The following is a 13,721-nucleotide window of genomic DNA, read 5'->3' on the forward strand; positions in this document are numbered from 1 at the left end:
AGATACTGGCAGGGATGTGACAAGGGAAGGCACCAATTTTCGAGAACTAATTTTCTGAGTAAGAGAATTATGGAAGTAGAATCCAATTCCACACATTTTCTCTGGACTGAGTAGATACCCAGAAACACATCACTGTACCTTCTGCCATTCTTCTGGAACTTTTAATGAGGATGAATATTAACTCCTCCTTCCCTTCCCCACCCCTAATCATCTTCACTACTCTGGAAACTAGAACATCTCCATTTTAGCAGAATATAATGGAAGTATGGCAATGGGAAAACTTTTCTGGATGCAGAGGGTTCAGACAACGGAGATAAAGAACATGGCAGTTCAAGCATTACTGAAACATTGAGCTGCTCCATATAGACCCCAGATAGACATTTTTACCCATTTTAGAGAGAGATTTTCTAGACCTGACCCCAGGGAAGATACTTCAAAACTAAGTTATCACTTGTACCAGTTCTCTTCTCTCTACTGTCAAAGCCCTAGAATTCTCAAACTCTGTACAGAAGTTCTACTTAGACAGGTACAAGACTCACCTCAAAATCTCACACAGACACTAAAATCCAGTTCTACTTATTCAGTAGTTCAGCTGCTTACCTCCATCCAAAATGGCTTCATAAGAAGCTTCCAACAGTAAGCGGAGCTGAGGGTCCATTGTGTGAGCTTGTTTGGGGTGAACCCCAAAAAAAGAGGCATCAAATTTGCTGATGTCCTTGAGTTTCCCATTTCTCTTGGGCAGCCCATAAAGTCCTGAAGAGAAAAAAAACATTAAAGACAACTTCAACGTAAAATGTGTTTAGTAGGTGAGAGATCATCATATGACAAGGTGTAATCAGGAATCACATGCCAGTTGTAGTTATTCTGAATGTCAAGTCCTATTTCTACATTTCAGCACCAGACTGATACAAGGGGTCTACTTTTCCCATCTCCTCAGCACCCTTTTAAGAATTATAATTGTAAGAAGAGTAAAGTTCCTGATGAAACCTCTCCATACTAAATCCCGTTTGCTGCTATTTCTGGCTTTGCTAAGCAAACTCATGCTCTGGCAAGTTGTGCCAAATAAACAAGCAGCTTTTGCAACACAGTGTGTCCTCGTGAGTAGTGCCAGTTCATCACCAGATAGAAACACAGAAGCCACTTTCCACATCTGCAGATCACGAGCTTTCAGTTGTGTCTGGCAAGTACATATCCATTCAGTTAGAAAAAGGGTTTTCAATGGACAACCAGACAGACAAGAACATTATAACAAGGATATAAAAGTCAAAAGACGGAGGTGATCTTGCTACTCCAAGTCCCACAGAGATCCCATCCCATACCCAGCAAACAGTTGTGTCAGTCTAATTGTTGCTTGATGCTAATAGCAGCTAGACACCTTGCTGGTGCACGAGTGCTGAAACTGCACTGCTAAAATACTCTCTTCTGTAAGGCAGCACCACAGAGTTTATTTGGTTATCACTCTACGACACAGGCCGTAATAGAGTGGATATAGGTTGTATCCTTATAAAAGCAGGAGACAAATACCATGAAGTTCATGGTCATCAGAAGTGAGCTCATAAGCTCTGGCAGGGTTTTCCTGCTTATGAGGGCTCCTTTCCTTGAACACTTGAGCTCATCTGGAGAGCTCAGACCCCAAGTGCATACAATCTCAGGGCTCACCTGGCTTCCACCTCCGATCATCTTCTGTGACCATGTCCACTCCATTGAATAAATTCTCCCAGAACTCTTGCATGTTCTCTGATTCTGGCAGCTTTCCAGCCATGCCTGCAATCACCACGTCCTCCATCTCCTAACTTCTCTCTGGAAAAAGAATTTACAAAAGTCAGATCCACAGATCAACTAGCTGGGTGAACATTCATGCAAAGAACAGGTTGTGTTGTCCCAACATTCTGGGGAAGGGAGGAGGCAGTACCCAAACGAACACTGTAGGAAATTAGTTCCTCCCCTACACTGGAATGGTCTATGAAGTCCATAGGTACAAAAAAGGGGGGGGGCACTGCTCCTCTCAAGCAAACGAGCAGGATTTGCAAAGAGAAGAAAAAAATAAATACATAAAAATTACGCCCCCTCCCTGCCCAACAGACGTTAAGAGGCTCTGATGATCTCTAGTTCCTAGGCCACAACCAGGGGATGGGAACAGCAACAGTAGGAAAATACCCCCTCCCTTTTGAAGAGTTATTTATTGAATGCTACCAGCATGCTTCGAGGTGTTCAAACTGATGAAGACAAGGTTCCTACCGCAAGTAGCTTACAATCCAAGGCCATGATTTTGAAATGGGACGTGATCTGTGCAAGCCGACTGCTGTGCTTGAATGGAGCACCAATGAAGTATTTCTACACAGATCGTACTTAAGAATCAGACTCTATATTTGACAGTCAACATAGGTTTTAGGTGCAATTTTTATGTTAAAAACCTTTAATGCACTACTAATAACTAGGTGATGAGCTCAAAACCCATCTTCAGAAACAGGGAGTTGGCAGGCTGATCTGAAGTAGTAACATGAAATTAGAGGAGGAGCTTCCCCCTACCCCCAGACAACTTCAAATAGACAGAAAGGATGGTCAGCCTTGAAATTAAGGGAATAGACTGGGACTCAGGAGGTTAGGTACTTGAAGGCTATGAACTCTACTTAAACAACTCTAATAGCTATAGACAAATACCCTATAGGGTCAACGGATGGGATTTTCCAAAAAACACCACACCTAATGACTTAGAAGCACAAAGGCCACTGAAAACTAAACCTTGAATCTCAATGATATTTGTGCTTCTAGAGCACTTAGGCACTTTGGAAGATCTCATCCAGTAGTGTTGTTGGTTCTTGATCAACTTTTCCATGGTTGTAGTGCCAGTACTTGCCCAGTATGGCAAAAACAATAATAAGTTGTGTTCTTATTTAAAAAGAATACTGAAATCCAAGGAGTTCTCTATGAAAAAAAGCAGAGAATTCTGTTTTTGCTGATATTTTATCCTAATTGCCAGAGAGATGGTATATGTATGAACACAGCTCAGAAAGGCCTTTGATTCAGAATTTTTTGGACACCTTTGCAGACTATTTCAGAAACTCTTACAAAATTGACACTTCTAAGCAAACTGATTTTGTGAAATTGATGCTTTTGAGCAAAACCATTCAAATGGGTTTCTCCTATCTCCAGGCACTTTATTCTGTTGCCCAGACAGAACCGCACTTTCCAAATAACTGGAAGCAATCATGTACATAGTGTACCTATTTTACAGCAGATCCTGGAATTGATCAGCAGATGCAGAGGGCATTAATCTCGTACAAAAAGCTCAACCCTCTTGGTTGCAGGGTTTTTGATGAAACCTGGCCAACACAAACACACCATCACAGGGACATATTCAGATCTTATTTACATGAGTATAAGTCTGCAGTAACTCCACCAAGGTCAGTAAAGTTACTCCAGACTTATATTTGTGTAAACAAAGCACAAATCTCACCCATAGAAATGGAACTGACTTATTAGCTCATCAAGTTCACCCCACCCCCCCGGGAGAAAAACCAGGATTGCTCGTAACCGGACATTTTCAACTTTCCGGCCTAGGGTAAAATGCCTCAGGCAATGGAATTTCCACTGCTTCCCTGGGAAACCCTACTACAAATCAATTGATCATGTAATGAGGGAGTTGGGATTCCCACTTCAGTAGGCATTGTATCATGCCCTTTATGAGAAAAGCCAGTGACAATATGACAATGAATTATGCTCAACAAGAGATTTTTAATTATTTCCATTCACAAAACCTAGCAAGTCAGTTTTAATATTTGTATTACCACAGTGCCTAGGAGCTCTAGTCAAGGACCCCACTGTGCTAGGTATTGTACAAACACAGAACAGAGAGACCAACCCTGCCCCAGAGAGTTTACAACTTACCGGTAAGTATAAACACAAGAAACTACAGGTAGACAGGGAAGTACCAAAAAAGGACAGTCAGCATGATAGATAGTGGCCTCAGCACATTAGCAGCCCAATCAACATCATCAATTTTTTTGTAGGCATCAAGGAAAAAGACTTCAGGCATGAGGGGCATTGTAAGAGAAAGCACAAAGAGGTCTGTCTGAAAATTTAACCAGTTGCAGAAGCTGGTTGGTATCCCTGACCCATTGGAGGCAGGAGATGACTTCTCAATAGTGAATGAAATGATAAGGGGGCTAGGCCATGAAGGGCCTTGAACATGAAGACAAGCAGCTTATGTTTGATGCAACAGAGAAGGAGAGCATGGGGATGCAAAGAGACATGGTCAAATCTTTGTAGCAGCATTATGAATGGATATGCGTGGGGCAAAATTGCATTTGTCAAGGTCAGAGAGAAGGATGTTGCAGTAGGAAAGACCATATCTTAGATGTTACATAGAAAGCTTCAGGATTTGGAAACAATCTGGATGTGAGAACCTAGAAAGAGGTCTGAGTCAAAGAGGACACCCAGATTATGGGCCGGAAGGGACAGGCCAGATGGTGGTGATTGAAAAAGGAGGGGGAGGCCATTAAGACCCCTGTTTTGGCCATGTTGAGACTGAGCTGTCAGCTGGACATCCATGAGGAGATGTCAGAGAGACAGGTCAAAATTTTAGTTTAGACAGAAGGAGACAAGTATGGAGTAGAGGTAGATTGGTAGTTGCTAGTTGAATTTGTTTTGTGGATGAGGTTACCCAGACTAAGATGTAGAGGGAGCCAAAAAGGGGACCAAGGACAGAGCCCTGTGGAACCCTCACAGAAAGTTGAGGAGGGATTAGGAGAACCCTCCAAAGGAGTGATTAGGGAGGTACTAGGCGAACCAGGAGAGAACAGAGCTGTAAAAGCCAAGAGAGAACAAGATTTCAATAAGAAGAGTGTGATGGACTGTATCAAAGGTGGCTGACAGATCAAGGAGGATGAAAATGGAGTAGTGGTTCTGAGCTTTGTCTAGGAAGAGGTCATTAGAGATTTTGGCAAGAGCAGTTTCAGTGGCATGCCAGGGGTGGAAGCTGGATCGTAGAGAGTTTAGGATGGAACTGGAGGAGCAGCACTGCAGACAGCAGGTTCAATGAAGTCGGAGATGAAAGTGAGAAGGAGTGGTAGTTAAAGAGGAAAATAGGGTCAAGGGTTAGATTTTTTTAAGACGAGAGAGAGAGAGAAGAGCATGTTTCTATTGTGAGGGGAAAGAGCCAGAGGAGAGTGGGCATGATGGAGGTCAAAATATGAGGTCACTGGGGCAAGTGGAGGAGTTAGATGAGGAGAGCTGCATTTGTGATGGGGGGAGGGGGAGAGATTTGTAGGAAAGGAGGAGGAAATCCCACTGTATTTTGTCATTCTTCGCTTGGAGGCAGCCAACGAGATTCCATGCAGAGTGAGAAGTGGAGGCAAGAGGTAGGAAGGGTTTGAGGAGTGAAAGGAGGCAAAAGAGCAGCTGGGATTGAAGGAATAGGATTCAATTAAATTGGAGAAGTAGAGTTCTTTAGCTCAGAAGATGGCAGAACTGAAGGAGGAAAGAACAGACTGGTTGTGGAGGAAGTCAGCCTGGTCACAGGGTTTCCACTAGAGACGCTTTGCAGTGCAAGAGTAGGAGCAGAGGAAGTGGATGTTAGTGATAAGCCAAAGCTAAGGGATGGCAGGGTGAACAATGCAATGGAAGAATGGGGGGGGGGGGGGAGGAAGAGTTAAATATGGAGCAGAGTGAACCATGGAGAAAAATCAACAACCATCTCAATGGAAGAAAGGACAGGGAGAAGAAATCAGCAATACTGATGGACTGGACATCACAGAAAACCCAAATGTCTGAAAGAGAAGCCAATGCTGGGGAAACTCAGCAACAGAGTGAGCAGCGTCTCCCTAAGGTTATGGAATCCCTCTCTGAATACTCTATAGCATAGGTAGACAAGGTGAAAGGAAGAGGCCCATACCAGAAAGGCAAACACACCCAGAAGAGACAACTAAGTGAGCCACCTCAAGATTTTGCTTTGGAAAGGATCTCATTAACTCTAAAGCATCCCGGATAGTCAAGGCTACCTTGGATGCCCATCTATATCCAATTATGGCTCCTTCTCAACCTTCCTTGGCACCTTGTTCCATCACTCTATTGTTGGGAAACTTTTCAGAACGTTATTAATACAGCACCATAGTTATGTATGGCACTTTACAGAACAAGTTAAGAGTCCTTGCCCCAAAGCGTTTGCAGTCTAATTTAGACAAAGTGGTGCATCCACATTTAAAAAAAGTGTAAGGTGGGGCAGAGGCCAGGAATGAGAACGTGTTAGTTCTACAGCTACATTAAGGGACACATAGGACAGTTAAATTGGGGGGGAGGGGGGGGGAGAGGGAGAATACCTCATGCATTCCTCTCCCCCCCGCCCCCATGCTATACTTACCTTTAGATTAAACATAAGTGAAGAAAACAAATTAAATACGGGGAAGATGAAGGAAGAACAAGGGTGACAAATATGATTAGGCAGTTTCTCAGGTTTGTTAATCACATCTTGATGGGTCTAATTGAGGATCTGATTCCCTCCGGGCCATCTTAAATCCATGACTTTTTGTTCTGTCCTTTTGTTCCAATGAAGAGATGTCTAGAAGACGTGAACCTAACATACTTTGTCAATCTTTGACATTTTGGCATACTTTACTCTGTCCAGCACCATAGGACCCTGACATTGTTACTCTAAACTCTTCCCAAACAGCCTGTTATTTTTAGAAAAGCACTACTCTACTCTGAACATAGTTGTCCAATGGAAGCCTCACCACTGATGAGCAGAATTACCATCTCGCTTCATTTACACAATTTTTTTGCAATAGTGTTGTATTGCTGACTCATTCCGTTTGTCATCCATAATAAACAATCATTTTTACCTGGTATTACTGACTAGTAGACACTATTTCATCATTTCATATTTGTATTTTAATTATTTGCTTCTTATATTAACCACTGTACAGTTGTTTTATTGATTTCAGTCCTATTCTCAAATATATCAAGTTCATACTATATTTTAATCTTGTTCTCCATGTATTTGATCCCTGCTAGTTTCGTACTGGCCAGGTGTTACTAGCATGCTCAGTTATAATACCAAGCTCTTCTGGATCTAGAACAGACCCTTATAAGAACCTCTCTCACTTAGCACCTCTTCCCAATTCATCACCAAGTGGGGAGGGGGAGGGATAGCTCAGTGGTTTGAGCATTGGCCCGCTAAACCCAGGGTTGTGAGTTCAACCCTTGAGGGGGCCATTTAGGGATCTGGGGCAAAAAAATTGGTCCTGCAAGGGAAGGCAGGGGGCTGGACTTGATGACCTTTCAAGGTCCCTTCCAGTTCTAGGAGATAGGTATATCTCCATATATTATTATTATTATATTATGTTTAGCACCTGTGCATCTATTTTTCATGAGTCCCATTTAATCTGTGTTTCTCTACAAGAATGCATTATGCACTTGTATGACTACTGAGCTTATTATGCTATTTAAGGAAGTGAAAGAAAGCCCTTACTTGGATGCCTGAGCTCTTTCTCCCCCCATACAGTTACAGTGGGAAGTCCTCATTTAAGAGTTCCATTATCCCTCTTGGGTACAGTGAAGCCCCGGCAAAACCTCCAGATGGTATTTCATTGGCCTTCCAAATTTGATGGGATACTCCTTGCAGAGCTAGTCTCCTGGGGAAGCACATAGAAAGTGCATCAGGCAGAACAAGGGATTTCTGCAGTGGATTCTATCTACTTAAAAAATATCTACTATTCTATCTACTCCTCAATATATGTTTCACTCTATATGCATCCGAAGAAGTGGGCTGTAGTCCACGAAAGCTTATGCTCTAATAAATTTGTTAGTCTCTAAGGTGCCACAAGTACTCCTGTTCTTTTTGCGGATACAGACTAACACGGCTGCTACTCTGAAATCTATCTACTTAGTTATCTTTTATACACTTTAAAAATGGGATCTGTCAAAGTAGCTGTAATCTATGGTCCGATTATATGGATCAAACCCATCAAAAGTAAGACACTGATCCTGCCATTGACTCTGTGCAGACAGACCCCTGCACCTAATTGGAGCCCCATTATTTTCAATGAGGATGCTCTTGCATGAACCATTTGCAGGAGCAGGGCCTTACAAATAATCTTTTTCGTAGCCAAGTTTGTGTAACTCCAAAGACATGAAAACTAGATGAATTCCTCTATTTCCCACTCCGTCAGTGGCAGGTGCATTGGCAGCAATGGGAGTTCCTATAGGAATCTGTAGAGAATTGGTTCCAATATACAAGTGGCATTTTCTCTGTGACTTTGCCAAAACTTACTTTATTAGGGATATTAGCAAAAGATTTGCTTTTAATTCCAAGTTTTACTACATGCAAACCCAGATTTTCCAATATTTGATTTTAAATAAATATATGATCCCATTTCTAAAATTTATTTCCCTAGAACCTCAATTGTAGAAAAGTTTTTTTAAATGCCTACCTCTCAAAGACCTTTGTAAAAGATAGCAAAAATAAAAATTAAGGTTTACTTGTATTTGGGCTATTTTAGCCAGTGTTCAGTTTCTCAGCCACTGTTAAACTGGATTTGTTATTGCTAAATCCAATACTGCACAGAATTTTTATTGTCTTTGTTGAGAGATTGCTTGAAGAGGAGTACTTGTGGCACCTTAGAGACTAACAAATTTGTTAGTCTCTAAGGTGCCACAAGTACTCCTGTTCTTTTTGCGGATACAGACTAACACGGCTGCTACTCTGAAACCTTCAATTGCTTGATAAAACATGACAAAACTACAAGGTGCTTCCAAATGATTATAGTGTTGTAAATGCCCAGATTATCAGCAAGTGGTGCTAGCTTCCCTAAATTCATCCAGATTTAAGTCCCAAAACCATTGCACTGTATAAATATCATTTTAAAAGTGTGCCTGCATACTTACCCCGCAGGTGAGGCCATCATCTCCTCACATCCTTCAGCTAAATCGACCCCTGATGGGAGTTTTCAGAAACCTTACTGGGGACACTGACTTTCATGTAAGATAGTCTCATTTCCTGAAGCCCTTGAAGAAGTGTTGCTAGTTTTCAGTACATCCCACGAAGTTTAGAACTGCAAGGAGAGGCTGAAGACCTGACTGGATCGCTGTAATCCAGCTCAGGGGTTTGCTTACAACACTATTATTCTTTGAATAAAGAGAGAAGAACCAGTACATCTGCTAATAGCTATGGCTGGATTAACAAATGGACTGAATTTTAGGTGTCTTCTGACTCCTATAATATAGTGTCTCAAACATCAGATGTTACCTTGTGATATCTAGGAGTCACTAAATTTCTTGGCTTTAAGGCTTCTGTGACTCCTACCTCAGTACTTTAAAAACACCAATAAAAAAAAGCCTAGAGATTAAATATTTAGAAGAATATCTTCTTCCTGTTTTTAATATTATCCATGCATGCAGCTAGTTTTAAATAGCTAAAATTACATAACTACTTATGCATTGAGATCATGGTAGGATGCAGGTACAGGATGGAGGGGGGAAAAGGAGTAAAGAGGATGGGTGTATGACTCCATTAGGTGGGGCAGATGACAGATTATACTTTCAGACATTAAAGTTTACATGGAAAGGAAAAATTTATCTAAACTTTAAGTAAATTTCTCTGTAGATATTGGCTATCAGGAAAGAAATTAAATATTTCAGTTCCAGTGACCAAATGAAGAAAATTTCTGAAGTGCCTATTTCTTGTTGTCACAAAGGATATGCCAGGGAGTATGTTTTAATCAATGTTATTTATCTATTGTTCTTAGTCTCCTTTGCATGTATTAATACATGTGCAGCTGTTAAGTATTGGAGGATGAGAAAGCTAAGGAGAAAAAGAAAAAAAATGTTTTTCCTCTCTGCATCTGCTTGTGAAATGGGTTTTACGGTGTGTAACTGTCTTCACTGCCGGATATCAAAATGGCTGGATGCAGAACATTCACAATGCAGCAAGGGCTCAGCCTCCATCTCCCCTCTTCCCGGCTGCTACCTTTGATGAATAGCTCCAAAAAATCAAAGCTCTGAAGCAAGCTTCACTTCTAATATAGATAATTAAATGCACTTAATCATTTTAGTTCACACATTTTGGTTTTTGAAATCTTTAAACAAAATTAAACTGTGTTAGTGTAACAACATTTCAAGAAGTAAAAGCTTCTCAGCTACCTATGAATAGTCAACTAATTTGGGGGGGAAAGAAGGGGGATACTGCAGGAGGCAGTGCAGTGTTATTCAGAACATTATCTATAAGATTACAACTGACTCGCCAAAAAAGACTACACGAGTGCTTCATCACCTTTCACCGGCATCTATCCCATGTTCCAATTTATATTCAAAGAGGAATAATTTAGCCCCTATTATTTGTACAATCCTATTTCCAGAAAGGGACTGGAGAACGTTTACTAAGGAATACAGCCACATACTAAATATATTGATCAACTGCATTTGCTGCCTCGAACACAGACTTCCCATGTGATCAGTGGTGCAAGATGGAGCCGAGCCCAACGAGGGGACGGGTCCCACTACAAACCCGCCGAGAGGAGGCGGCAAGATCCCCTTATCCACAGGGCGGCTCAGGCGCATTAGCCCCCTTGCTGGTCCGGGCAGCCGGAGCTCCGAGGGACTGAGAGACCCGGCGCCCGCTTCCGCTCCAGCCCCCAGGCTCCTCGCGCTTTCGCTCGGTCTCTCCCCAGACGCAGCGCGGTAGCTGGCCCAACGCTGCCCCTTCCCAGAGCCCGCTGCCCCCCGGTGCTGTTACCTGGCTCCCGGCCCCGGGGACTGGAAGGGCCCGCGCTGGGCAGAGGCTAGAGCCCGGCCTCGGAGCGCGCTGTGCGGAGCCGCCCGTGTCTAGAGGCGGGGCCGCCGGAGCCGGTCTCAGGCCGAGCGCGGGGCTAGGCTGCGGCACGGCCGGCTGGATGCGGGCTGCTGGCGGTGCCGGGACGCGGGGCTGTGGCACCGGCCCTGTTCCGTGCCCGTGTCGCTGCCTCCCACCAGCTCCCAGCGCTATTTAAGCAGCCGCCACCTCCGGCGGCCACGCCACATGGGCTGACAGCTTTGCTCCGCGGCGCAGTCCAATGAGAGCCAGGGCTGGGCTCCGAGAGCCGGCTCTGGGGCGATGCCAGCCCCCTGCCCGCAGGAGCCTCTCGACGGGGGGGGCAGGCCCCGCTCCGTCCGCCAGAACCTCCCCTCAGGCCGCCTCGGCGGCCAGGACAGAGCTGAGCTCCCGGGGGCTGTTCTGCGGCCCCCGCCCCGAGCGGGTGAAGGGCTCGGCCGCGGCCCTCCCCGCAGGCGGTGGCTCCTCCTGTGGCGAGGAGGCCTCCGCGGACCCGAATCGACACGGGAGGTTTCCCGCTAACCCGTCCCGGCTGATCCCTCGCCCTGGGATTCGTCTCTCTAGGGCTGCCTGCGTTGTGCGCAGGGCTAGGCCAGGCGGCGCCGGGCACAGCGGCCTCCCCCGCCACCCCGCACCGCGGAGCGCAGGGGGTTTGCGCCGGGCAGGCTGGAGCCGAAGGAGCTCGGAGCGGGCGCGCGGGGAACAGGACCCGCAGCGTCTGCCCCTGGTCGGGCGCACACGGGGCGCAGCCGGGTGCAAACGCTGCGGGGGTGGGGGGGGTGACTTTTACTTGCCGAGCTCCCTGCACCAGTCCCGACACTGGGCTCCCGCGGGCTGGCCTGGCCTGGCCACCCCGCAGCGCCCAGAGAGACCGGCCTTGGGCACCTGCCCGCCGGGCCTAGGAAACAACCCCGGGGGGGCTCGAGGTCTCATTTACACCGTAACCCAGGTCTCCTGTTCCAGGTGACTGACATTTGCAAAACAGAAGGACGATTGCTTCGGAGGCGAAGTCATTGGCTGAGACATCCAATCAGGCGGCCGGGGTGTGTGGAAGGGTGTCGCCTGTCCAATCGCGGGGCCTGTGTGGGTGTTGCTAGGAGATAGGGTGATGTGATGACTGTATTAAGGGGACGGCTCTGTTTAGGAAATGGAGCCGCTTGTGATGCAAGAAGCGCCTGTGAATTGCGATTTATTTCAGGCCATTCACCTCGGCGGAGTGTGATCGCTGGAGGTTATTACAGGTCAAACCTGACAACACAGACGCGGGGGCAGTGAAATATGCTCCAGGGATGGCGTCGTCCCCCTCGCCCCAGTATACAGCCAGGAAAGGCTCTGATCAGCACCCCCAATGAGGAGAAGAGCAGAGTGAGGGAGAGACCTAAAGCCTCCACACAGCAGAGCCCAGAGCGCCTGTTACTCCTTGAAAATGATCCTCCTTTTCCTCACTGCAGGGACGAGGCTGGTGTGACTAGCTACTTTGGCTCTCACTGAGCCCTGTGTCATGGCTAGGAGCTTGTTAATTCTTGTGCCCTTTTGATAGTCTGTTAGCATTGAGAGCCACTGAGCTCCTGCTACCTTGGGCAATCTGGCTCCCATCCCATGAGCACCTGGTGGGTGCCTGCTGCAAGCAGGTGCTCTGAGCACTGTGCCAGATTGGTCTCATTCCCTTCCACTGGCCTCACCCTCCTGCCACCTCTCCCAAAATCAATATAGGCTGTAACTCCCCCTGCCACCCACTTCCTTCCAACCTGCTCCTAACTCTTGATCCAAACCGGGAGTCAGGGAGCACAGCAGAGGGACTGAGGGAGCCAAGGTGGTTGTTTCTGGGTCTAGGGCTCCCACTATAACTCCTTTCCTAGCTTCAAGCTCTGAAAATGAAGGTTTACGTGTATTTTTTTAGATGGACTCTGCATATTCATGATCATGGGATGCACTGCCAGTGCTGTCCAAAGGGTGTACTGTCTCCGAGCAGTGCCCCTTAAGAGTGGTCACAGGCCCCTCCTATCTCTCTCCTTGGACTTCCTGAGCATCCTGAACATGAGAGTAACAGATTACCAACCTCAAGACATCAAATATCATATCAGAGTCCCTAAATTCACGATTTAAAAAATATTGGTGTTGGTCTTTTTGATTTTTGGACTCCACCTTCCCAACACCTGTATGTGTGTGAGACAGAGAATTAGTGTCAGGTGATTTTGGACCATGCTGCATGAGCTCACATCCCCTTCCACCAATTAATTCTGCCCCCAGCCTCCAACTCAATCCTGTTCCCCCAGTCTCTATATTAGTTCTTCTGCCTGGCCCTGCCCCCTGTGCTTACATCGGCCCCATGAGTCCCTCAGTAGTTCAGCATTCCTAATCTCACGACTGATACTCCTAGGGCTTCACCAAGCCACACAGAGGCTGTACCAAGATTCCCTTCTCCTGGTTTCCCTTTCTCCTGCTTTCCAGGGGCTCTTTACTCCCCCTTCCCAGTCCTGGTGTTGCATGGAGGAAGAGGGAGCAGAGCCATCCTGAGCTGCTGGGTTCTTTCTGCTCCCTCTTCCCCCTCCCCTCCTGTGACAAGAATGGCTTCAGATTGTTGAGGGGATGTGGAAGGGGAGAGAGCTCTTTCTGCAGCAGCTCTGAGTTGAGTGGTTGCTTTGCCCCTGGGGAGAGGCGAGTGAGGCAGGCAGCCAATCAGAGTGGGTTGTCCCCTCAGGCAGGGCTCAAATTTGCTGGAGGGCTGGAGCTTGTCATTATGAGACAGAGTTCCAACCTGGCCAAAATCTCATCATTTGCTAAAAAAAAAAAAATCCACAAGAGTTGGCACTATTGAAAGTACAAAAAGAGGCTTAGCACCATCCGCTGCCTCAGTTCCTTCCATCACCTCAAATCAGGATTTCAGGAAGACTCCTAGGAAAAGGAAAAAGTGCACAAG

General features: G+C 45.9%; 1 protein-coding gene across 1 annotated transcript in view; it reads right to left on the reverse strand.

The window, feature by feature from the left end:
• FASN (fatty acid synthase) overlaps positions 1–10,869 on the reverse strand; it is a 70,850-nt gene extending 59,981 nt beyond the window's left edge. The window contains exons 1-3 of the mRNA XM_005283095.5: positions 10,727–10,869; positions 1,660–1,800; positions 601–753 (exon numbers count right to left, since the gene is read on the reverse strand). Of these exons, the coding sequence (XP_005283152.1) occupies positions 601–753; positions 1,660–1,786 (280 nt within the window). The 5' untranslated portion in view covers positions 1,787–1,800; positions 10,727–10,869. The remainder of the gene's footprint in view (positions 1–600; positions 754–1,659; positions 1,801–10,726) is intronic.
• Between the last annotated feature and the right edge of the window lie 2,852 nt (positions 10,870–13,721).

Source organism: Chrysemys picta, chromosome 12 (assembly GCF_011386835.1).
Source record: "Chrysemys picta bellii isolate R12L10 chromosome 12, ASM1138683v2, whole genome shotgun sequence".
Taxonomy (NCBI): domain Eukaryota; kingdom Metazoa; phylum Chordata; order Testudines; family Emydidae; genus Chrysemys; species Chrysemys picta.